General features: G+C 46.4%; 1 protein-coding gene across 3 annotated transcripts in view; it reads right to left on the bottom strand.

The window, feature by feature from the left end:
* Positions 1-356: 356 nt before the first annotated feature.
* SH3PXD2A (SH3 and PX domains 2A) overlaps positions 357-23581 on the bottom strand; it is a 308394-nt gene continuing 285169 nt past the window's right edge. For all 3 annotated transcript variants that reach the window (XM_019555887.1, XM_019555886.1, XM_019555885.1), the window contains 5 exons: positions 14915-15032; positions 9131-9465; positions 7472-7521; positions 4388-4507; positions 357-4206 (listed from right to left, as the gene is read on the bottom strand). In XM_019555887.1, coding sequence (XP_019411432.1) covers positions 2317-4206; positions 4388-4507; positions 7472-7521; positions 9131-9465; positions 14915-15032 — 2513 coding nt within the window. In that variant the 3' untranslated portion in view covers positions 357-2316. The remainder of the gene's footprint in view (positions 4207-4387; positions 4508-7471; positions 7522-9130; positions 9466-14914; positions 15033-23581) is intronic.

Genomic DNA, 23581 nt, shown 5'->3' with positions numbered 1-23581 from the left:
AGGGCTGCGAAGCCTCCGACAGACATCCAGTAAGATGTGGTTAACTGGATATATACATACATACATTATATATAAAGACAAAGGTCCAGGACTCTGCACCTTTCAGTATAGGCTGTCGTGTAGCAATGCTTTTCCTGCTCATCACCGCAACGTCTATCGCATCCCACCCCAATGCCCTCCCCCACCCGCACCCCAGCCAAAATGATACAGGATGATGACAGAGCTCTGTTCACAACCCTTGATGGCACCTTTTTCAGTGAACAAAGGGGTATCCGCCATGTCTGCGGCAGTAGCTATTCCCAACCCCACGCCACAAAAAGAATAAAAGACGAGAAGCACATATAAATTGTATATTCTTTTTTTTTTTGGCAGAGTAACAGCCCCCCTCCCCCATAACACAATACCATCGTGCTACTTTATGACAGCCCTGGTTTCCAGCTAATTACACTCTTCATAGCGTTTATCTTCAAATCCCCAGTGAGAACTGATATAACGTTTCGCTGGAAAATAAAAAGGCCGCACATCATTTTGTGTAACACCAGTAGTGAAATCATTGCCTTCCCACCCCCATAAACAGGACACAAAACATGGCCCATTATTTAATGAAGCCACACACTGGTCTTCTATTAAATGGTTAATAAGCCCATTAAAAAAAAAGGAGTCAGAAGCAGGAGCTTCTCAAGTACAGGGTAGAGTTAGGGGCTGAAGTGCGTGGTACTAGAGTTGGCTACCTCAAGGACAACTCCGCCATCCAGGCCTCTTCCAAAGGATGCAGCTCTTCGTTCCTCCACCACACTGTGTCATGTTTTCAAGCATTAAAGTTATTTACAACATGAAAGAGAATGGAAGAAAAAGAGGCAGCTTTCTGGTTAGCCACATTTGAGGCCTAACTGCTTTCTTATTAAATCTATTTTTGAGCCTGAAAATCCCAGTTGCTTTCTCCAGTCCAAATGTACTTTTTGGATTCAAGTGGGAACAGAAAGGCAGAACTGACTCCTGCTTTAATTTTCAGTTAAGCAGAAAAAGTCTTTTTCTGGTAAACCAATTAAACAAAAACAGAAAAAACCCCCCCAAAAAGCCCCCTAAAATGAACATCAAAAAATACCCCATGCCTCAAAAAAAACAAAACCCAAAAAACCCCACACCACACAGACTGCACAGAAAAGACAACACACACCCCCCCAACAACAATTCCCCCAAAATATACAAATTAAAGACTGTGCAGACTGAAATCAATGGCTTTTTCTTCTCTTTGTAAACACTGATGTTGCAAAAGGTTACGGCTGTTTCTAATGTCTACCTTTGTGGGCCCTGCCAACAGTCACCATGCTCCGCTTTGGGTCTAAGAGTGAAATAATGCATCAGACTGAGTTTTCATGTTTAAGGTCTCAGAGACATTTTGTTGTAGTTCACGGTGATGCCAGTTTGTAGGAACCCAACTCTGGAAAGACAATCAGTGTGGACCTCTGGGCAGGAACCACACTGAATGGGAGAAAAAAAAAAAGGACCTCCAAAATAACCACGATACACAAAGGGCGAGCAGGTGAGCTTGTGAGCATCCAGTTGGCACAAACAGCCTTAAAAACATCTGGAGTCCCATCTCAAGGGCCTAGATCCAGAACAAAAAAGGAAGCAAAAAACCCCCCGTAACCCAAGATCTCATGGAAGCCGTTTCTGGAATATGGGAACAAAACACATCTGCAAAGTTAGAAACTAAATCCCTCCATGATGAAAAGGCTCCAACTCTGGGGAAAAAAAAAAAAAAAAAAAAATCGGCTTTTGAGTGAAAAACATGAGTTTCTAGACGGGGTTGGGGTTCCTCTATTTCCGAATGTAATTCCCATCTGCTTACCCCAGTCAAAGTCGGGGGAAATGCATTCAAGACTCCTGGATGGTCCACGTACAGAAGATAAGGAGAGAGGGAGCCACTAACATCTTGTTTGGCACTGAACTCCTCAAGCAGACGCATCAGTTTCTCTCCCCGACACAAGGCACACGTTTGGTTTCCTACCATTGTTCAAGTGGAAAAGGTGGGATATCATACCCTGTTACACACAAGATTATTTAACTCCACAAAAAAAGCATTCATCTATGCTGCCCCTCCTCTATAAACGTGTCCAAATTGCTTCCAGCAGGTCAACTCCCCAACTTCTCCAGAACACAGTGACTTGTCATCAGCATCGCTCAGCCGGTTGGTCCTTTTGTACAAACCGAGAGCACAGGGAAATGTCTTTTTGTGTAGCAGTAATGTTTGGTTTTTTTCCATGTGTACACAGCAGGGACAGTATAAATTAGGGAATTAAAGATATTACAACATTAGTTCTTTTTCTCCAAGTAGTTTGAGGGCACCCAGCCTTTAAATGGTTTCGCACCATCCATGATCTGACAGTACCACCAGCCATTTGGGTTCCTTTCTAGGACCTCCATGCACACGCCTTCCTGAAACCCTGCAGTCTCCTCATCCCCCTCATAGTCTGCAATGGAAACATAGATATCCTTGAGATTGTTGTGGATGAACTGAGATTTTTCAATGGGCTTTGGCCTGACAGTGGACACCGGGATCCCATTTCTCTGGCCCGACAGGCTGGAGGTGGTTTCCGACTCCTCCGTGACGGCTCGATCGGCCAGCTTGGCCTTGGAGTCACCAGGCTGTAAATGGGTACTGCTAAAAGACGCGTTCCGGCGGACAACCCTCAGGTGGTCTGTAGTCGTTAGGGATTCGTTGCGGCGCAGGGAGCATGAGATGTTACTGTCCTTCGGTGGTGGGGAGACAAATACCGACTGTGGCCTCACTGCCAGTTGTCTCACTCCATTCCTCATTTTGACAGGCCCTGATGTTTTGGAGAAGCCGCCAGGAGGCTTACTTGGAATAGGAGGTGTTGCTCTTTTGGTCTGGTTGATGGTATTCAAAGCCTGGACTCTCTTCTCTATCTTCTCCAAGCTGTTTGACTTGCTTTCGTTCCTTCTGTTTTTGGCATCGGTCTCTGGGGCTGAGGTTTCTCGCTGCTGGTTTTCAGCAAGAGCCAGATAGTGGGAAGGGGCCCACCCTTCCATGTCTCCATATTTAAGGTACCACCACCCACTGGCTTGCTTCTCCAGCACTTCTACTTCCACTCCTGCTGGAAAGCAGATTTCAGACTCCTGCACCTTTTGGTAGGCATCAGTGGTCATGTAGAAGCACTTAGAGTTGTTCTCTTGCTCAGTCTTGATGGAGTGGTTCGAACAGAAAATGCCATGGGAAGGAGACGTGATGAGATCTGCCGAGCTTCTCCTGAAGGACTCTTCTTGGTTCTCGGATGCTGTATGGGGAGGGCTTTCAGACTCCTCGCTTCTAGATCCTTTAAGTCCACCTCGAAGCTGTCCAGTTGGCCTCAGCTGACGCCGTAAAGTGCTGATGTCCATTTTTTCTTGGCTTGAAGAATCTGCCTTGTTCAGGAATGGTTTTGGTCTAACTATTGGCTTTGCTCGGATGGAGGGGCTCTGGCCAGGCTCCTTCTTGACACTTGCTTTGGGTATGTTACGCAAGCCAGCATCGGAGGCTGACCTGAGTTTTGTCTCCTCATTCCTAGAATAGTGACATTTTCCAAGATTGGGCTGGATGTTTTTGTCAGACTTGAGCTTCAGGAGTGATGATTTGGGAGAACCAGAACACGGAGAGTTCCTTCGGATCAGGGAGAGCGAGGAGCTTTTGAGGGAATCGGAGTCTCCACTAGATTCCTTACTTGATAAGGCATCTTCCACGTAAGGTCTGAATCCCTCGTTTTCATAGATGGTTTCTTCTTCGTGGGCAACGTCCTCTGAAGACTCACCGACTTTGAACTTTGCCCTCTGGAGGGACGATACAGGGGAAGGCTTAAACGGCTGGAACGTGCGTTTTTCCAAGGTGCTGTCTTCTCGCTGGCACTCATTCACTTCAGACTCCGAGTCGAAACCAAAGGCAGGCACATCGTACTCGGGCTCTTCATATCTGGGCTTCTGTAGGGAGTCCTGGGCTTCTCCAGAAGATATGGTCCCAGGAACTGCTCCTTCTTCTGAGTCTTTTGGTTTACTGGGAGGTGCTGGGGGAGGAACTTTGGGCCGGGTCAGCGTACTAGTTCTTCTGTTTAAATTGGGCTTCTTCCTTTTATCGATATAAGATGCTGGTGCCCATCCTTCTTTCTCGCCAATCTGTACGTACCACCAGCCACCAGAGTTCTTTTCAATAACCTAGGAGAAGGTTAATACCATCATTAGTCTAGAGAAGTAATTAGTCAAGTTTTTTTTTTTTTAATTATTAATCTAAACACTTGTACAATGCTTTGCAATGGCTGAACATCAGCCATTAAAAGGCCATTACCACGGCAAAGCACCCCCACACCTGACCTCCTGCTGCAGTCTTTGAGCTCACCTCTGCTTTCTGCCCTCCTCGAAAGCTTATCCCATCCGAAATACAAGACTGGAACTCCGCAATAGTGTAGTACTCCACTTCTACTGAGGGCGGTTCTGGTGGCTTAGGCAGCTGGAAACCCTGTTTCAAAAAAGCAAATTGGTACTGAATTAAACAGCAATAGTGGGCTGAAGTGGTCAGTGCCACCTTCTGGGCACCACTCGGTGAGCTGTACTTCCTACCTCTAATTTACCTCCCAGCAAAAATCACCAAACTTATTACAACAGAAGTTAATACCTGGGATAGCTTTCAGAGCTCTGTGCACTGCTAGTAACTCCTTCACACCAAGTATAAAATACTGCTTTCCACCAGAGTTGGCCATTCTGGTCACACCACTGGTTTGTTTAGCTTCACTGGTTGTTACCACATGGCTTAAGATACTAAAATGTAAAAACTTCTGTGGAAACAGGCCTATGAAGGCCTGTCTCCAGATCTCACCAGCTTTAAATATTCAGAATTCATTGGAACTGCATGGGATTGGTATGTGAGATGCTAAAAGCAGTCAAGAACTGCTGTCCATTTGTTAAAATTAACGCCATCCCAAACAAGCAGGGATCTAATCATCACCATGAAGTCCAAGTGCCGTTCCCACTAACCCTCAGCAGAGAGGACTCATGCTATAAGCACTCATTTAGCTAAAATGACAAAAGGGAGGCAGGAGGACAGCAGGACACAGGGCCAAAATGCCTAATTCCTCTATGTAGCCAAAAACCAGCAATTTCTCCTACATGTTCTTTACAGCTTTTGGGCTGGTTAATGAAAAAAAGTTTAATTGGAGCTGCTTTTAATGACAAACAGGGTAAAATATCAGTCTCAGCACTTCTATAGCTGCCATTACCTTAAAGCTCTATTGACTGATATGACAGTATTGAGACAGAAGAAGTCGGGGTCCTGGAGAAGGAACTGAAGGGGTGTTTTCTTCTTTAGAAGACACAACATCACAACAACATAACACAGCCTGGATACAGAGGTCTGATACGTGCAGATTAGCCACACACAGAACCGAGAGATGCAGCCAGGACATTGAAGAAAGGCAGCTAAATACGGTACGTTATTAAATGCACGGCTCATTTCACTTCTAAAGTATCCCCGGTCATAAGAGTCATGCATCATTTCAATGCAGGGTACACGAGGCGTTCAGCAGAGGTGGTGCTTGACACCTCTTACCAATCCTGTTTTGCTGTCTTTCAACTATCCATCTCAGCACTGCAAACATGAAAATATAGCATGAGATGAAATACCACAAAGTGTCTTCAGACTTTAAGATGGCCTGGATTAAAGCTGAGCTAACAGGAAACAGGGGACACACTTGACATTTCGCATGTGTTGTTTACAGCATACCTTCCAACACAAAGTCCAACTGAAAATATTCAATCAGTGAAAAAATGTTGGGAGAAAAATGCTACACATTAGCCAGGTTGAGCTCTTCGCTGGATTAAAACATTGGGATGAGAAATCAGAGATGAAACACATAACACAAGACAACTGAGAGATTCATGTATGGCACATGCCTCTGGGCACAGTTAATTCAAATACACATAAGGAGGAATGACTGGGGCGCTTCCCTCCTATTTTCCACTGTCCCACTTCCACCTGATCACCCAGCACGTTACTTCAGCAAAGAATACTTGAGGAAGTCCTTATTTTTATGAAAAAGCCACAGGATCTTTAATGGCCGTATCCAGTGGAGAACGGCAAGGCCCTGGCCTTCTAAAAAAACTTAAAAAATTATAAAAGACTTAATCCAGATTGTGGAGTCTAAAGAAACTTAACCTGTTTCACCGATTTTTTTGGCCATCTTCTCTTCTGGAGCGATCAGCTCAGCTTCCGGATTTTAATGCTGGCCCTCATGATGTACAATATGAAACCAGACTGATGTGACGGAGCAGGTAAAGGTGTCCCGACACTTCACATCCGAACCCTTTTTCCATTTAGGAGGCTGTCTGGTTTTCACGACCCAATTTGAACTTCCTCATAATTTTTCCTTCCAAAACAATTTAAAATGAGGGAAAAGCCTATTTGCACATTCAGAGGGCAGGAATCTCATTAGTTAGTGAAGTTCTCAAATATGCCTTATCTTGGGGCAACTTTTTCAAACAAATGGTTCCTGAGACTAGGGCACTTCGTACCAGAAACTGGTTGGCACTTTGTTGAGGAGTCTGACCACATCTTGGACCATGGAAAAATGAAGGGCAAGGGTATCTCATAACAAGGCAGGTACTGTTTCTATGCTCTTGTGTTTGGGGCTGTTCCTCCTCAGTCCTTGATGCTGTTTATAATTCAGATAAAGCCATTTCATACTGGGCAAGGTTTTGACAAGAGCTGTTACCCCAACGAGATGCCGTGAGCTCACAACAATTCTTCAGTAAAGACTCCAGGCTTTTTTATTCAAGGACTTTGTTTCCAGCTTGAATGGCAAAACCAAACACTGCTGCACATTTGCCATTACATGTGTTATTCCTTCCAAGGTCTGAACCCACTCTCTTGGGTAATTAAAGATCTAAAATTGGGTCTTATTGTTCCTATTGGAACAAGCCACAGCACCATAAAATTGGCTCCTGAACTAGACATGCAACATTGAAAAGGGAGGTTTATGCCAACAGAAGAACAACAACTTTTGCCTGGGAAAAGTTAACCATAAGGGGCAAGGGGAGAAAAGGTTCACCTGCACAGGCCAATACCACATTAGTATTTTGGGGGAAAAGTTACAGCCCCCGCTCAAGAAAATTATAGGAGTTTATATAAAAAAAAAAAAGTTACAAACAAGACAAAACAGCTTTCCTCTCTCTCCCATTTTCATGCTCCCAGACTGGGTTATTTTAAGCAGGTGCTGCACTGGAGAAGGGAGTAGAGGATTCACATAGCCAAGTGCAACATGAAGATGCAAAGCAAAGTCTTCCAGAACATGGGGCTGATTCTGCATTGCACACAGCCGGTTTTAAAGAGAGTCTCCATACGCCCTGCACGGGGGAAGAGGAAATGCCCAGGGCCTGCTGTATTTACACAATTATTGCAAGGTTTAAATATAAAAAAGGCAACACAAACCAGACTGGATTCTCTGCGTGGGGGAGGCCTCGTTCTTAGATTTGGAGAGCCTATGGGGTGAGAGAAAAAAGAAGAAGTACAAGAGTTAACTTTACTTAGGTTTAATAAACTGCACTAACCTAAAATCCTTCAAAAGTTGCCAATTAAGAGAACAGAGATATTCAGGTGACTGCAACCATTTATTCCACAATTAGCAAGTTTCCAAAGGCCACTGCTACAGTTCGTTGAAAATAGTGGATTATCTTCTCTCCTGGACTGACTCCACTGGCTTCACTTGGAATGGGGCCAGCAAGGAAACTGGCCCTGTGCTTCGTTTCCCCATGGCTGTCAGAGCAGTAACATTCATAGCGTATTCTGCCATAGGACCTCTGACAGCTTCTTGCAAAGGCCAAGTGGGAACATTTCCATTTTACAGACTATGCAACCAAAGCCCAGTGGTTAAAGTGACTTAAAGTAACAGCAAGCAAACGAGAGCAGGGGGGACAGAGACCAGCTCCCTGCCTTCCTAATGTCCTGCACTAATGCGGAGACAGACTGGTTTTAATAGAATTATTAGTCAAGGGACTCCTGTTACATTGTGCTCTGAAGGACTGTGAAGAACTGGCAATAAACCTTAGAAATCTTCTCCCTACAACAAGGTAAACTAGGGTCGTCTTGGAGCTGGTGAAAGGAAGTCGTGCCAAGGCTGGCGAAGTGAATGAGGCCTGTACTCACCGCAAACTTATGTCCAAATTGCCCACCTGAAGCTGCATGGGCAGGTCCCTCTCCCTTGCCCACTTCTCCCTGGCTTGCCTTGCAGTGCTACCACTGAGCTAGGGTTTTCCAGACTTGGCATGATGTGGGCCATACGTCGGCATGCAAATTCTCAGAGACCCACCTGCCCTGCCATCTCTTTTGCTCTACCTCCATTCCCAAACAGGATTGCCCAGCACCCCAGCAGCGACTTGCTCACACAGAAGAGCAGCGCTTGTTGTAGCTCTCACTGACTCATAAGGCAATTTAATCAATGGAAAAATCAAAGAGGACAGCTAATGGGCAGGATCAGCTACCTCTTCTTCAGCCACCAGCAAGTACAACCCACCAGGGGAACCCGGAGCAACTTGCTGCACTCATTCCCGTCTTCTGGAGGAACACGGCTGCCTCCAAGGCTATCCACATTTTCTTCAGCTTCAGGAGGGGGTAACACAAAAGAGTAGCCTGTTAAGTGCACTGTATGGTCAAGTACAAAGTTTCTACAGAGGATTTCTGGGTTGAGAGTATGTGGGCATTGGCATAAAAATAGATAAGCTGTCTCCATTAAATGCTTTTGTGGGAGAACCTTTCCACTACATTAAGGATTTCTAGCAACTCCCATCAGAGTAGACCGAGTCTGGCTGCAGCTCAGGATCAGACAGAATTGTGCCCTTCTCGTTTTATGCCAGTCACTAAAGCAACAAGTCAAACAGGGCCCTTATAGAGCCAACGCTTCCAGGCTGTGATCCCGCCATCTAGAAAACAGACCTGACTTGAGGCAGTGTGATCTGGGCTGAGTTCACTCTCTACAAAAGGGCTGGACTACTCCAACTCTCCCCTTCCGCTCCTAAGATGCCTGACACACCCAGATAAATAAAACCTCACGTGTGAATGAATGATGGGAGCCCAGCTACCTCATTGCCTTACTTATTTGCGCTCTTTGCGGTGCAATCCTTGCTACAGCGGGGGATCCCTGAGCCAGTTTCAAAGCCTGCTTGTCCACGGTCATCATGGCATTGCCATTCGAATCGTTGCAGAGGATGGGCAAGCTGATTTCTTTTTTGGTGATGTGGGACTCTGCCGTTTCATTTTCTGCTTGGGTTTCCTTATCGCTGGAGGGCTTCTTGTTCAGCAGGTTACTGATCTCCATGATGTTGCCTATGATTTCCACTGGCCCAGTTAAGTTCTTTTTCCTGGATGGAAGATCATCTTTTGCTTTCTTCAGGTAGGAGGCTGGGGCCCAGCCCTCTTTGCCTAGATGCCTGCACGTATGAAAAAAAGCCCACATTAAACTACCTTTGCAGTCCTTTCAGATACAGCTGCTAGGGCAAAAAAACAATGAGGAAAACAACAAATTCCCACTTGCTGTTCCCAGATACATTTTTGTGGTCTCTATTCACCAACATCTCCATCTATTCTACTAGCAGTGAACTGTAAATGGCTGTAACAATAAAGGAGCTACCTATTGCCTCGAGGGAAAAAAAAAAATCAACCCAGTCTCCCCTTGTCAGGGATAACATTACTCATAAGGAAGAGCTTGTGCCAAGCCTGCATGCAGCCAGCGGCCTGAGACAAGATCGATGCTTTGAGCCCCAAAATACCAAGGAACCCATTCTCTTCCTTTGTCATTGTGCCAAATGGCATCTCTCATTCCCGCCATGCAAAGACCAAAAGTTACCACAATTAAGGACTAATGCACCGAGAGGAAGGTCACCCTTAATTGGGGTCTTTTGGGGAGGACAGGACCTTGTGCCAAAAAAAGTTGTTAGCTATATTAGTCTGAAGTTAGGCAGGCGGTAGGGTCGAGATCCACCTTACAGACCAACTCTGGGGTGCCAGACTCATCTGGTCCTGTGAGCTGGATTGGGCCTGTGGGCTGCATGCAGCACATGTGCTGGTCTGGGCTGGTTTCACATGCATGTGGCACATAGCATGCAGATCTGGATGGAGACCTTCAGGCAGTGCTGAGAGTCAGATCTAGCCCATGGGCCATGACAGCCCTGGATTGAGCAAGTTAGAGGACCTTGTGGGGTAAGCCCACTTTCCTCAAGGAGGAACACTATTGCGAAGAACTCTTCACACCCATAAACAACATGAACTGTGGCTTCCTCAAGTGGAGAAACTATTTGATTAAAAACTAACTCATATCAACACTTGACTTGAAAATTACCCAAAATGGGAATTATTTGGAAACTGAGTTGTGAAAAATCTGAATGGACTCCCGACCCCAGAAGCACAAAGCTGAATTGACTGCAGTCTGCCTCGGGCTGAAGTTGTCATTCCCCCCGCACCGGCCCTTTGTGTGAGGCGGCTTTCTTAATTCCTGCTGTCACTAACCCTGCAGCAAGGATTTCAGATTAGGCTGCGGGGATGAGCCTGCGGGAGTTCGTTTTCCTTAACGGAGCCCTACCTTGCTACAAAAGTCAGTGAAACATGCTTTTCCCAAGACATCTCTCAAGACACCTACAGCATGGGCTTGAACGAAGTGAGAACGTCACTAAGTGCTTGGTACTTGGGAAACCTGGAGGAAATGAAAAAGGTTAAAAAAAGGTGGCTCCTGAGCCTTCTCTAAGGAAAGTGGAGGTGGCCACTGAAGCCAGACAGAAGGCGCTGTGAAATTAGGAGACAGGCAAGTGACTCGTCCAGATGAGGGAACTTTCTTGATGGGGACCTTTGTATTAGCACAGAGGTTTCTTCAAGGACGCAAGTCACATTGTGCTCTCACTCATGGCATCGACCCTGGCCACGAGGGCTCCAAGCAAGGGAGAAGGAAAGAACAGGTCCTCACCATCTTGTTAGCCCATCCCCGAGGGTGACCGAGGAAGGCAGGAAGAGAAGTTACATCTTCAGAGGGTTAGACTAAAAGTTTTTGGAGGGTCTGGGATTGTAAGGAAGAGGACGCTTAGGGCAGCAAAGCAAAAAAAGGCCACATTGGTTGCACTGACTGCAGATGACTATTCTCGATTTTCGCTATGGGATTTCTAGATAAGGTAACAATGGGCACCTCCACCTTGCACCGCTACTCAGGGTAAGAAATTCAGAACTATGCAATCCAACTCCCTCCAAGACTTGTGAGAGCAGCAACAGTGCTGGTGGAGCTGCAGCCAACTACAGCGGGCAATTTGGGGACCATTACATTTCTATCAGGCAGGTTGTGCTCCCTCTGGCAACCTGCATTAATGATCCTTAGAAGGCCACCCAGAGAGGGAACGCCAACCGTTTAATGCCCAACACAATACAGCAAGATTTGGGGATACCGGGCCCTGGGAAAGGCTTCTTATTACAAGAGAAGGGAAATTCAAGATTTGCCACGTACCAGATTTTGGTCAGGGTTCTCCCATGTACCACACTCCTCGGGCCCTGCAGAACAGCCATCGCACCTTGAGCTAAGGAGAGGCCCTGTCCAACATCTTTGGTTTCAGCCATGCCAAGCCACAGCTGTTCAGGCACATGATAAGGTTTCTTGTATGGGGGGGGGTGTTGTTGTTGTCGTCACACGATGGTTATGTAGAGAAGTGTGGTTAGGAGCCATCACCACATACCTAAGTAGAAATGTCTGAACTGGAGCCCCAGGGTTAACACTAACAGACACAGGGGAAATTCAGATCCAGAATTTCTCTGTTTCAGGCCCATCTCTTTAAGAACATTTTGATTCAGATCCCCATTTCATGACCAAAAGACCTGCTGGATTAGTTGTTCAGAACAACCCCTCCACTGTTGCAATGGCCATCATGGGCGTGCTTGCATGTGTACACACACACTTCCTCTGCTGGTTTAAAAGGTGACAAGCTGCTGGAAGAAACTGCTCTTTGCTGAGCAGGTAAGTTTAGGAAGGACCTCAAACATGCTGTGCGTGATCCGATGGTCAAGGTCACCTACAGCAAAACAATGGACACAGGTAAGAACAACCATTGATGGTCATCTGCATTCAAGAGAGATGTAACATTTTGCACAGCAGAAAAGTAGTGGTGATGGGTAGAGACTCTAGGAAGGTTTGGTCATTTTTCAGCCTAGGCATGGCCTTGTACTGTCAGAACAACCTGTTGGGTTCAGATGGCTTCACATGGCCTCAAACTGGTTCTTGCTGTGGGGAAACAGGGCAGAGCTGTTGACCCCCCCCTAGCCGTAACTGCAAGAGTCTCCCTATTGGATCCATTTCTTAGGTTGGGTCAGTAAGTAGGACTTGAAGTAAATCGCTACTAATGACTATCAGAAGCATTTGGCCCTCTCCCCATATGGTAACAATAAATATTTTTCTCTTCTGCATGAAGATGGGTCTTGGCTTTTTGTTTTAAAGACACAAAACTTCACTTCACTCAGCTGTTCTCCCTCATTTCACAGGAAGAAAAAAATGGCACAAACTGAATGACAAAAAACGCACATAGGAAGACCTGTAAAGTTGGGGCAGAGAGATGGAGACATAAGCCAATCTTATGCTTTAAGTCACAAAAATCTTCCTTTACCTAATTCGCAACCCATCCCAGACCTATCATGATATCCTAGTTTCCTTTAAGTAGCACTACAATTTAGCACGCTTCCATCAGCTGCACATCTCTTACAGAGGGTCTGAGAGGCATGCCACAGCAGGACACAAAAGAGCAGGCCAACAAGAGCACAGATCAGCACCTCGTCGGTCAATAGAAAGTGATAATCCTGATCCATCAGCAGGAGACCACCTTCGCTGCTCGCCTAATGATGACAAAGATGTGCCTATGTAACGACCTGGAAATGTCAGCTATTCAGCACAAAATAGTCATGCAGGACACAGGCAGATCCAAGGCTGAACTCAACCAAATGATATTGATCCAGCTTGGAGTTTAAGACACTCCGTGAGAGTCTGAACGCTTCCAAGTCCTCACGTAAAAGGGGAAAAGGAAGGAGGAGGAATGGAAACATTTCAATGCACCGGGGACTGCAAGGTAATTGGAGGGTTATGGGATTAAGGGCAAAGACTTGGCCTCTTGCGTGATGCAAAAACTCCTTCTTGTTACTATGACATGAAAAAGAGTTGGATCCAAGCCATATAGGAATGTTAAAAAAAAAGTGCCTCCGAGTGTCTGAGCATTGGTTCTTGTAACATCTGCTTTCCAGCTCCAGAGCACTGGAATTACTCCAGAGGGAAGCAAACTGAGGGGGAAAAAAAAAAAAAAAAAAAAAAGAGACAGGAAATGAGGATCAGCACATGGCTAGGAATTTTGGGAAATTACATCTTTAAGGTAGAACAAGTTAATGACTTTAAGGTGGATCCCATTAGCAAGATGCTGGATTTGCTCTACCTGGGGGACTCGAGGGGACTTTTTTAGTTTCTTTATGGTGCTAGACTACAGATGAAATGGCAGCAGGATTCATCTAGAGACTCCTTTCCCCACATACCCTATGGAAAGAAGTGGGTCCTTTTAAACACCAAAAGGTCTGAAGTGGGATATGGGATGCTGAACAACAGGTAGGCTCAGTGCAAAGGTTTTCCAAAAAAATAAAATAAAACCCTATCTGTAAAAGCCCATAAAACGCTGTAATTGTATACAATGCTGACGCAAGCTTCAGGTCTGTGATCCCAGAACACAAGAAATCCTCTGAAGCTACAGAAGTATGAACAGCAGCATTGAGTGTTACAGATTTACCCTTCTCGTTTCACTCATCATGGAGACGCTGCTTGTAGGAGGACTAAGGAAGACAAGTCCTTGTCCAATGCACAAACTCCCAGAGAGTTCGAGCCTCACTACAGCGGGTTTTTTCTATCATGTGGCTATTTGAAAAATGACAGATCCATCACATGGTGTAAATCTCAAGCAAACTCATCAAAAGAGTGCCCTGCTGAAAGGATCCAGGCAACCAAAAGAAAATGTATTATGGTCTCCAAAGGCAGAGTGCACATCCTTGTCCCTCACAAAGATCAATAGGAGCCAAGATGATGCATCTTCCATGATCAGGTCTCCTCATATGGAAGAGCAATTAAATGCCCCAGCAGTTAGCAGAGACCCGAATACTCCCCGTGAAGGTTTTACAGCAGGTACGACAAGAGAGCAAGCTGAAGTTCACCCCTTAATGACATGTAAATGAGAATACAGGAATAGCTAATCACCCAGAGAAAAGCTGCCCTTGGTCTTTGTACACAACTCGCACTCACAAGCAACTAAGAAAAGTCTGTGATGAGCGTGTGACTAAATATGCTCATTCAGCTTATTCTGCAGTCAACAAATAGATCTCATACCCTTAAAATTGCCCTTTGTCCTATATAGACCACAACCCATCTTCCAGTATTAGTAAAATCAGATTCACCAGAAACTTTACAAAAAATACGAGCCTTGTAGTTGGCTGCAGCACAGTAAAATGATGCACAAGATCAGTGCCACTTGTCAACTGGAATCGAGGGGGGGGGGGGCAGGCAGTTAGTTTTAAGGAATAAAAATCAACACGGCATGCATTTTCCATCAGTACATTTCTTTAAGTCTACTGGCCCAAGCTTCTAGAACATTCCTGCAATCAATATTTAAATATTGAACAGTTCATCTCATAAAAAATGAAAAAGGAAAAAAAAAAGCCACTTTCCCATGTTTCTGGCTAGGATGCACAATGAATAAAAATTCTTCCTGCCTTCTCTAGATAGAAGATGACACAGAAGGCCAACGCAAAACTACTTATCACAAGCCTGACAATCCCATGCACGGTAATGGATCTCCCCACAAGTTTGGGTTTTTTTTGGTTTTTTACCTTATGTACCACCATCCTTCCAGGTTCTTTTGGATGACCTCCACGGTGACCCCTTTTTCGAACCCAATCTCATCCTTGCCTTGGCTGGCGTATGGCTGGACTGTGACATATTTCTCTTCTAGCAAAGGGAGAAAAGGCAACATCGGTTAAGGACAGAATTTGCCCAGCTGTCGTTCTGCTCTGCTCGGTTTTGCAAAACTGCCGTGCAGCGATTACACGGAGCAATTGCAAAGGCGGAACCCTGATCTGGGGCCTGCTGATTAGCTCTGCTCGCAACATGATGGATAATCAGCCCCTCAACACTATCCCACTGCTTTCCATGCCAATAATGACACAGTATCTCCGGAGAATTCTCCCCCCAAATTCCGAAGGGAGAGACTGAGATTTGAAGTTGGACTCAACTTGCATACTGTAACTTGACAGCATTAGCCTGGCTGCCAAAGCAGCCGAGCATCACTGCAGAAAGCCGAGCCAGTTGGCTCTCGTTCGCAGATGCACGGAGCATTGTGTTACTGGAACTCGAGCGCTGGGTCCTGGGCGTGACCTGTCCTCCCCCATTCATGGGGACTGGCTTCTTAAGTCTATTGGCTTTGCACCTCTTGATACAGGCTGGCTGTGCGGGGACTGCTACACAACAAGGCACCTCAAAAAAAAAAAGAGAGCGTGTTTGCAGGGTAAAGCGGTTTGCCTCTTTTATAGAGGCAGTGCCCTGCCTCCAGGGACGTCCAAGGGCTTTGCAAATATTCAGTAAACCCCACCCGCCGCAAAGTACACGGGCACTGCTGTTTGAGAAGATCTACAGACAGAGCCACATTGCAGGTATGGCACTGCCCTCTGGGAAGATGAGTACGTCACCCCCACTTGGCATTTGGTGCCCATCTCCAGCTGTTATCCCCCTGCCATATGAGGCACTCGAGAGCTGCACGGGAGGAACTAGGATCGCAACCCGGCAGTCTTTGCCCTGCATTCCCTGCCCTACCCACTGCATGAGGCCATCACTCTTGACACTAAATGCACAGTATTTCCTGCCCCAAGAAGTTGAAGTGGTAACTACAGGTTTAACCTCATCACTTGCACCAGGGGCTGTTGGCCAAAGCAGCAGGCTGAACTTGGGATTGGGGGGTGGTGGTGGTGGTAATATCACACTCAATAAATTGCTGCAGCTGCTTAAAGGATATAGTGCACAGGCTCAATGAGCACGCTGTCCAGTCTGCCTGACCTATTCAGCAGAAGACCTGGAAAAAAAGAAACACAGAGCTGCGGGTACCCGGGTGAAGCAAAGGGCATGAATTTCAGTGAATGCCGACTCTCCTGTCGTCTCAAACGTGGAAGGGGGTGGAGAAAAAGGGTGCAGCCACTTGAGGCAAATGCTCTTATGAGAGGGAGTCAGACTCACCATCTATTTAGTTTTGTGGCTCGATTGCACTTGGTTGCTGGGTGAAGCATGGAAAAATTTAAAAGGGAAAAAAAAAATCTTTACCAAGACAAAGGAATAATTCCTCATGAGGAGGGGAAAAAAAAAGAAAGCATTGGCAGAGTACTCAACAGCAATGAAGTCAGAGCCACTGTATCCTTAAAGTTAGCCTCCCTCCACTGGGTTCATTTGGGTCCTCCGGACGCTCAAGTCCTCAGCTACCAAAACCTCAGGCTCCTTAAGGAAAACGTCTCCTGCTCCCTGGGGGAAGGCTGTTTTTGTCATTTATTCCTGCAACTCTAAGCAACTCCAAATGGCTCTTTTCCAATCAGTACCACCAGGACACTGTACTTTCCCTGCAGGAAAACAGGACCGTAATACCAGGTTACACTTCTGCGGCTGCAGCTAATAAATCCCAGAGGAGTGTAGTGTCATGGGTTGATGTTTTCGCGGAGTGGCTGGGGTGATGCAGAAAGGCTGGGCTTTACAAAGCTTATCCTGGTGTCAAAGGAGCATGTTAAACTTCCCCACTTCTGATGCGTGGAAGACTAAAAAGTGTTAAGCTGAGAGACAGAAGACTTCCAGGTGATTAAAACTTGCCTTGGGCAGGCAGAAAAAGGCAGGCAGCCAAGTTGCTTCAGATACCCACGCTGATCAACATCATCCCAGAAATATATTGCCTGGGATATCCTGCTGTGACTTTTATAGGACGACAATATAAAAAGAGCATGCTAAACCATGTGTTTATTAGATGCTCCAGTCACGGGGGGAGCAGACATCACCGCCGTCCCATCAATGCTCCACTGGCTCTCTTCCACATCCCTAAGGGCTCTTATAATAGAGGCCATCATAGTTTCTAGGGTCAGAAGGGACTTGAGTAGATCATCTAGTCCAACCCCCCACAATGGCAGGAAGTAATACTGGGGTCAAACGACCCCAGCAAGATGTTCATCTAACCTCCTCTTAAAAACCCCCAGGGTAGGAGCCAGCACCACTTCTCCTGGAAGCTGGTTCCAGACCCTAGCCACCCTGACCGTGAAGTCGCGCCTCCTGATGTCTAACCTAAACCTACCCTCTGCCAGCTTGTGACAGTTATTCCTGGTCACTCCTGGCAGTGCACGGGGGAATAGCGATTCCCCCAATACCTGCTGATTCCCCCTGATTAATTTATAACAGGCCGCTAGATCCCCCCTCAGCCTTCTCTTTTGGAGGCTGAACAGGTTCAGGTCCCGTCACCTCTCCTCGTACGGCCTGCCCTGCTGTCCCCTGATCACGCGAGTGGCCTCCTCTGGACCCTCTTGACACTGTCCACATCCCTCCTGAAGTGCGGCGCCCAGAACTGGACGCAGTCCTCCAGCTGCGGCCTGACCAGTGCCGCATAGAGGGGGAGGGTCACCTCCCTGGACCTGCTCGAGATGCATCTGTGGATGCAGGACAAGGTGCGGCTGGCCTTCCTGACTGCGTCCCCATGCTGCCGGCCCACGTTCATCTTGGAGTCAATGATGACTCCCAGATCCCTTTCCGCCCCCGTGCTGACAAGAGGGGAGTTCCCCCGAGCTACAGGTATGGTGCCAGCTGTTCCTCCCCGGGTGCAGCACCTTGCACTTGTTTGTGCTGAATCTCATCCTATTCACATCCATCCACCCTTGTAGCCTGTCTAGGTCTGATTGAAGCCTGATGCTTCCTTCTAGCGTCCCAACATCCCCCCACATCATGGTGTCATCAGCAAATTTGAACAGGGGGCTTTTTACCCCCTCATTGAAATCACGGATGAAGAAGTTGAACAGTGCGGGCCCGAGGACCGAGCCCTGGGGGACCCCACTGCCCACGTCCCTCCAGGTTGAGAAGGGCCCATCAGCACAGACTCCTGGCACAACAGCTGCAACAAAAGCCGCTCTGTTCATCTTATGCCTCCTCCACGCAAGCAGCCATCCCCGTTATAGCTGGAGGCAGGCGTTTTTGTTTTGCCAGCTCGCCATCTTGGGTGCCCCACCTCCACCCTCCTTTCTGGGCAGAACCCGCGACCCATTGAAAAGCACCACGGGCGGGCTGGAGAAGGTCACAGAATGGATCGGTGAAGTGCTTCCTGCTCAGGTTCTTCAGGCTTTCCCAGAAATTAAGCCACCACTTTGTCTAAACCCACTCACTGCATGGTGGCAAAACCACTGTCAAGGTGGTGTCTGCATGATGCTGGCCGTGAAGGGCAGGGCATTTTAGAGGGAAAAAAAATGTCAGTAGAGGCAAGGCCCTAGCACACAGAAGGGCCACCTTAATTATGAGCGTATCGATCGGCCAAATCCAATGGACTGGCAAAATGAAGGTCCATTAGCATATAATATGGCCATCGCTACTGTTCTGGGGGTTGTTGTGTTGTACTGTAGACAAGGTCTGACTGACCCGCGCAAGGCTGCTGAGAAGACGACTCAGGTTTCCAGCCTCTTCTCCCTTTCAGCCACAAGCCCTTCTCCCCCCTTCCAAAAGGTCAGTGAAAACCATCCCTGCCCCCAAAACAAGACTAAAGGTTTTCCAGCTGCAAAAAGCCCCTTGGTGAGCACTTTCTCTCTACCCCTATTTGTTTTCCACTGCGTGTGGACTGAGTTCAGGTTGATGGCCAAACACCAGAAATTAGAGCACCGAGATGTCACCAAAAGGGAATTTCCAGGTAATTTTCTCCAAGGCTGTTTAAATTATCTGGCCCATTGCTGGATCAGTTGCCTACTTTTCTGCCTTGTTACTTTCAGCACAAGGCCATCACCATCCTCCACATTCACTACATAAACCAGTGGAGGAGAAAACTACAAGAATGGAGGAGGAAAAGGTACTGAAAAGGAAAGAAAAACCCAACTCATGCAGTGACATGTTCGAAAGGGGTTAAAAATCCATTTAGAAATTAGGGTCTCTACGATGCGTTTGTTTAGCAATTCTATTTTAAGCCTAGACATCAAAAACAGGAAGCCTCCATTAAAGTTTCCCTTGCAAAGTGCTTTCGCAGCAAAAAATTACAACCACCTCCAAAGATTACACACATTTGGTTTCTTTCAGCGGTGAAAGAGAGACCACAAATATACACAAATGGGGTTTGTAACAAACAGCACTCTCGAGAGCTGGGCCTCCTTGCAACCCAAAAGCAATTCTGGTTTACGCCTACCAAGCCTAGCCCTAGAAGCAGGAAATTATGTGTAAAGCACAGACGAGTGGAAGGACTGGGGGAATTTTACATGGACATCTTGTCATTTAAGACACTGATCTGCATAAGTAACAAAATCGTATGCAAAATGCTTTTTAAATTTTTTTAAATAAAACAATGCAAAGAGCTGGAAGCACACTTTGTACTGTACAAAATGACATTGCTGTCATTTCACTCCTTCAAGTACTGCAATTATGGGTGCTGCCAGAAAATATACCAAAGCTGTGTACAGTCACTTCTACCAGAAGAAATTTCTTGCAGTAGAAAAACAGCCTGAGAGGCAGACTATACAAATGTTGCTCTAGCGCCATGGCTGGACAGCCTCACAGGCAAGCTCTCCAGGAAAGGGCACTAGACTAGAGGGCAGGTCCTTGGGTCACTCAGGCCCTTACAGGACCCTATTACTCAACAGCCTGTCCTCTCACCTGCCTGTCAGGTGTAAAGTTTGCAGCTGCTGAAAAGCAGCAGCTGCTACAGACAGCTGGGAACAGCTGCAGTCCTTGGAGAATCAGTCAAGTGGCATGAAGACCCAGAGGACTGCATGGAGGGGGACAGGAATCAGCTGCCATAGCAAGGCTTCAGGATCCTTGCTGCGAAGGCATAGCAGCTGCCCTGCCCTGTGCTGCTCTGGAAACTGGGCTTGGGAAAAGCCTCTACATGCAAGGCTCCTCCATCTTTTAAATCACCATCCCCCTCCCACTCAGTGGAGCAGGGGGATGCCAGGGAAGCTGACATGGCTGAGAGCCAGGCTTGCAAGCAGGAAGGGACAGCTCTCCTTGCACTCAGCTCCCAGTGCCTGGGAACAGAGCAGGGGGAGCAGCATGGCCAAGCCCTTGCTTGCTTCTTGCACTGGGAAACTCATGTGAGAAGCAGGTGTGGAGAAGCTAGGGCAGCTCTTCTCATCCAGGGGAAGTGTGGGAAGCAGCTAGCTGTCCTTGTGCCTTCTCCAAAGTAGGGTGACCCTGGTCTCAGGAAGGTATGGGAGTCTTTCCTCCAGCTTCATTCCTCCTGGTCCCCAGGAGTTAAGCCAAGACAAAGCATGCAGATGTTCAGTCTCCTGGGAGAAGCCCTTCTGGGAGCAATTTAATTTTTGTTGTTCCCAGGTAATTTTGCTCCAGGAGAAAAAACCTCAATGTCTGCATACTTCTGTTTTCTACTTGGAGAACAGCGATTCTCCTGATAGAAACTGAGGTCTGGATTAGAGAACTACACAAATCCACCCTCAAAATCACCTGTGCCCAGATTTTCACTGCAAAATGACAGATGTCTTCAAGCTGCCCGGCATACCAAGCTTTGATCCCTGGAAGTGAAAACTGCAGCCTAAACAAGAACATGAATATATTCTACAAGAAGAAATGAGTGCATCTGTGTCACTGCTACATTCATATACCACATACTACTTGTACGTGCCACAGCCCCTGCTTCAGTAACAGCTAGAGACTCTTTTGGAGGAGGCCTTAAGTTCCAGCTCCACTCAAAATTAAGAGGCCAGGACATGGCACCCTGAGTTTCACAAATACTTGGTTATTGCTACAATACTACAGCTAGCTTTGCTTACAGGCCACATGTCCATATTCACAACTGCTGGTTAGTCAGGGAGGCAGCTGTGACGTTACACAGCTGAAGTACCTAGGCTGGAAATGGGATTATACTAGCAAATCCAAGCAAAGTATGTGAAGGGGCAAAGTCTATCTGGCAAACAGCTACTTCACTATCATGTGACACAGTATAATGCTGGATTACCACCTTTTAATTTGTAGAAGGGAAAAAGGTGAGCAACAGCAGGCTTTCCTCCTCCTACCCTTTTTCTGTTTAAATAGTTTTTTTGTACAAGCAGAACTTCTTATAAAACCACGGGCATTTCAGGTTCATTTCTTCCTTCAGAGAAATGAATGATAAAGCCCACAAATGCCTTGTGGCTGCCCCAATACAGCCCTGGAGCACTCCGGCAGCAGGACATCCTGGAGTGTGAACTAAGCTAAGTGACAAAGATTATGTTAGTTCCAATTTATCAGAGACTGGCTGCGAGACCTTACGCCCTTCTTTACCTGAAGTCAGGGTTAGGATTTTCCCTCCCTCGAGACTGGAAAGGTCACATCCAAATCTTGTTCTCCTTTTGATATTATCCAAGAACCTCCTACAAGTGCAGTAGTGGAATACCTAGCTTTCAGCAAGCACCACTTTTTCTTCAACTGAAAATCTGCATAAAGATATGAATCATTTGGGGATTTCTATCTGCTCTGCTTGGTAAACTCCTTATGGAGGCAGGTGTGAAGTGCAGGAAGGGATGACACTCGAGGCAGGTTATGAACTCTTGGATTGGCTCCGGAGGAAGCCTTGCATCCTGGACACGCTTTAACCCTGCAATGCCTGGCAGCAACGTGCCTAAGGGAGATTAGGGAAACTTCAGAACCAAAGATTGAGGATTTTGTCCCTTGCAGCCACCCTGAGCATGAAGATGTACAGTCAAGAAAGAAGCATTTTGAGATGCACAGATCTGAAGCAACTCTACACACTGCACTGGTTTGCATTATTATTTACAGTTCACCCATTTACACACATTAGAGGCAATTATGGTAATGAAACATTATTTCCAGTAGTCCAAGGAAATGAGACGCAATTTAGAAGAACGAAGCACCTGCAACTTCTCCAGAAAAGCAGCGGTTTGGCTGCCACCTTAATTGCAGTGATGCTGAGGCCTTTTCTACACTACAGAGCTGCACTGGTTTAAGCAATCCTGGTTTTTGAGCCATTTATTTAGTTTTAAATAAGTCATTGCAAAAAATTAAATACACAGGACTTTAATTTAGTTTAAGGTTGACTTAGTTTCATCCCAATAGATTAAACTTAAACCTATAGGGTTAGGGGCAGCAATTACATATAAACTGGTATAAGTGATCGGAAACCAGTTCAAATCTGTAATGCAACAGAAGTTCAGTATACCTGAACTGCTTCTGAAGTGGCCAAAACCAGTTTATAATAAACCTAGATCATCTCAGACTTAACCAATTTAAGTTAAGTCAGTTTACTGAACTTCTGTCCCAGATCCCCTCCAGATACAAGTTAAACTCGCAGTCTCCCAGCATCCCAGGATGCTTAGCAAGGTTGGCGGGCTAGCCTTTGCCCAAGCTGTCTGTTCCAGCTGAAAAGGGAGCTGTGCTCTAGCACCCCCCAGCTTCTGGCCTGAGTCACTGCAGGCATGTGGCTGCATTTCCAGAACCAAAAGTGAATGTCTGTTCACTTGCTTCTCAGGTTCCATCTACGCAGTTTAGACTAACCTATGAAGACTGAATGGATTCAGCCATGGACTTTTTGACTGTCTGTATGTATCCTAAAAGCCTAACTTATATCAATTTAAGAGAATGGCCTTCCAAACTGGTTTAACTAAATCCATCACATAGCTATGTCTAGCTGAAGCAGGTATAACTCTGCTTTGTAATAAGCAGCTTTCAGATCACTGCTCTATTATGCTGGAACAAGCAAAAGTTCTATTATTATTTCATAGACATTTGGGCTGGAAGGGACCCCAGAGGATCACTGAGTCCAGCCCCCTGCCCAGGGGCAGGAAGTCAGCAGGGATCATAGGTTCCCAGCAAGTTAAACATCCAAATGAGTCTTAAAGGCATTCAAAGTGGGTGCTTTGAATGGCTTCAAGACACATTTGGATGTTTATCTTGCTAATCATTATTATTATCATTCCCAACAGGACCTTCATTGTAGCACTACTGTTGCCTCTAATGGCTGGTGCAGGGAGTAGAGCTGCAGCGGCACTAATGAACGTGTCCAAGGCCTGAGTTAATGCTTTCACAGTTTAAAAGGGCACAAGTGTTTTTTCACTCTCACCCACAAAACCCCTCTTCTGGGTGCCTGATTGAACTGCACTACATTTAACTGGCTGTAATTTGGGAGAATTTAAGGTCGACAGGATTTATTTTTGGATAATGAGAGGCCATGGCAACACTTTCACCATCAAGCCTTTTCCTCCTGTCCAGCATTAGAGAAAATGTTTTAACTAAGATTCTCATATGCTCGCAGGAGAGGTTGGTATCTATGCAAACTCCATCTA

This window comes from Crocodylus porosus, unplaced genomic scaffold (genome assembly GCF_001723895.1).
Source record: "Crocodylus porosus isolate Cpor-Errol unplaced genomic scaffold, CroPor_comp1, whole genome shotgun sequence".
NCBI lineage: Eukaryota > Metazoa > Chordata > Crocodylia > Crocodylidae > Crocodylus > Crocodylus porosus.
The sequence above is the reverse complement of the archived record's forward strand: the minus strand, read 5'-3'. Positions and strand labels throughout refer to the sequence as shown.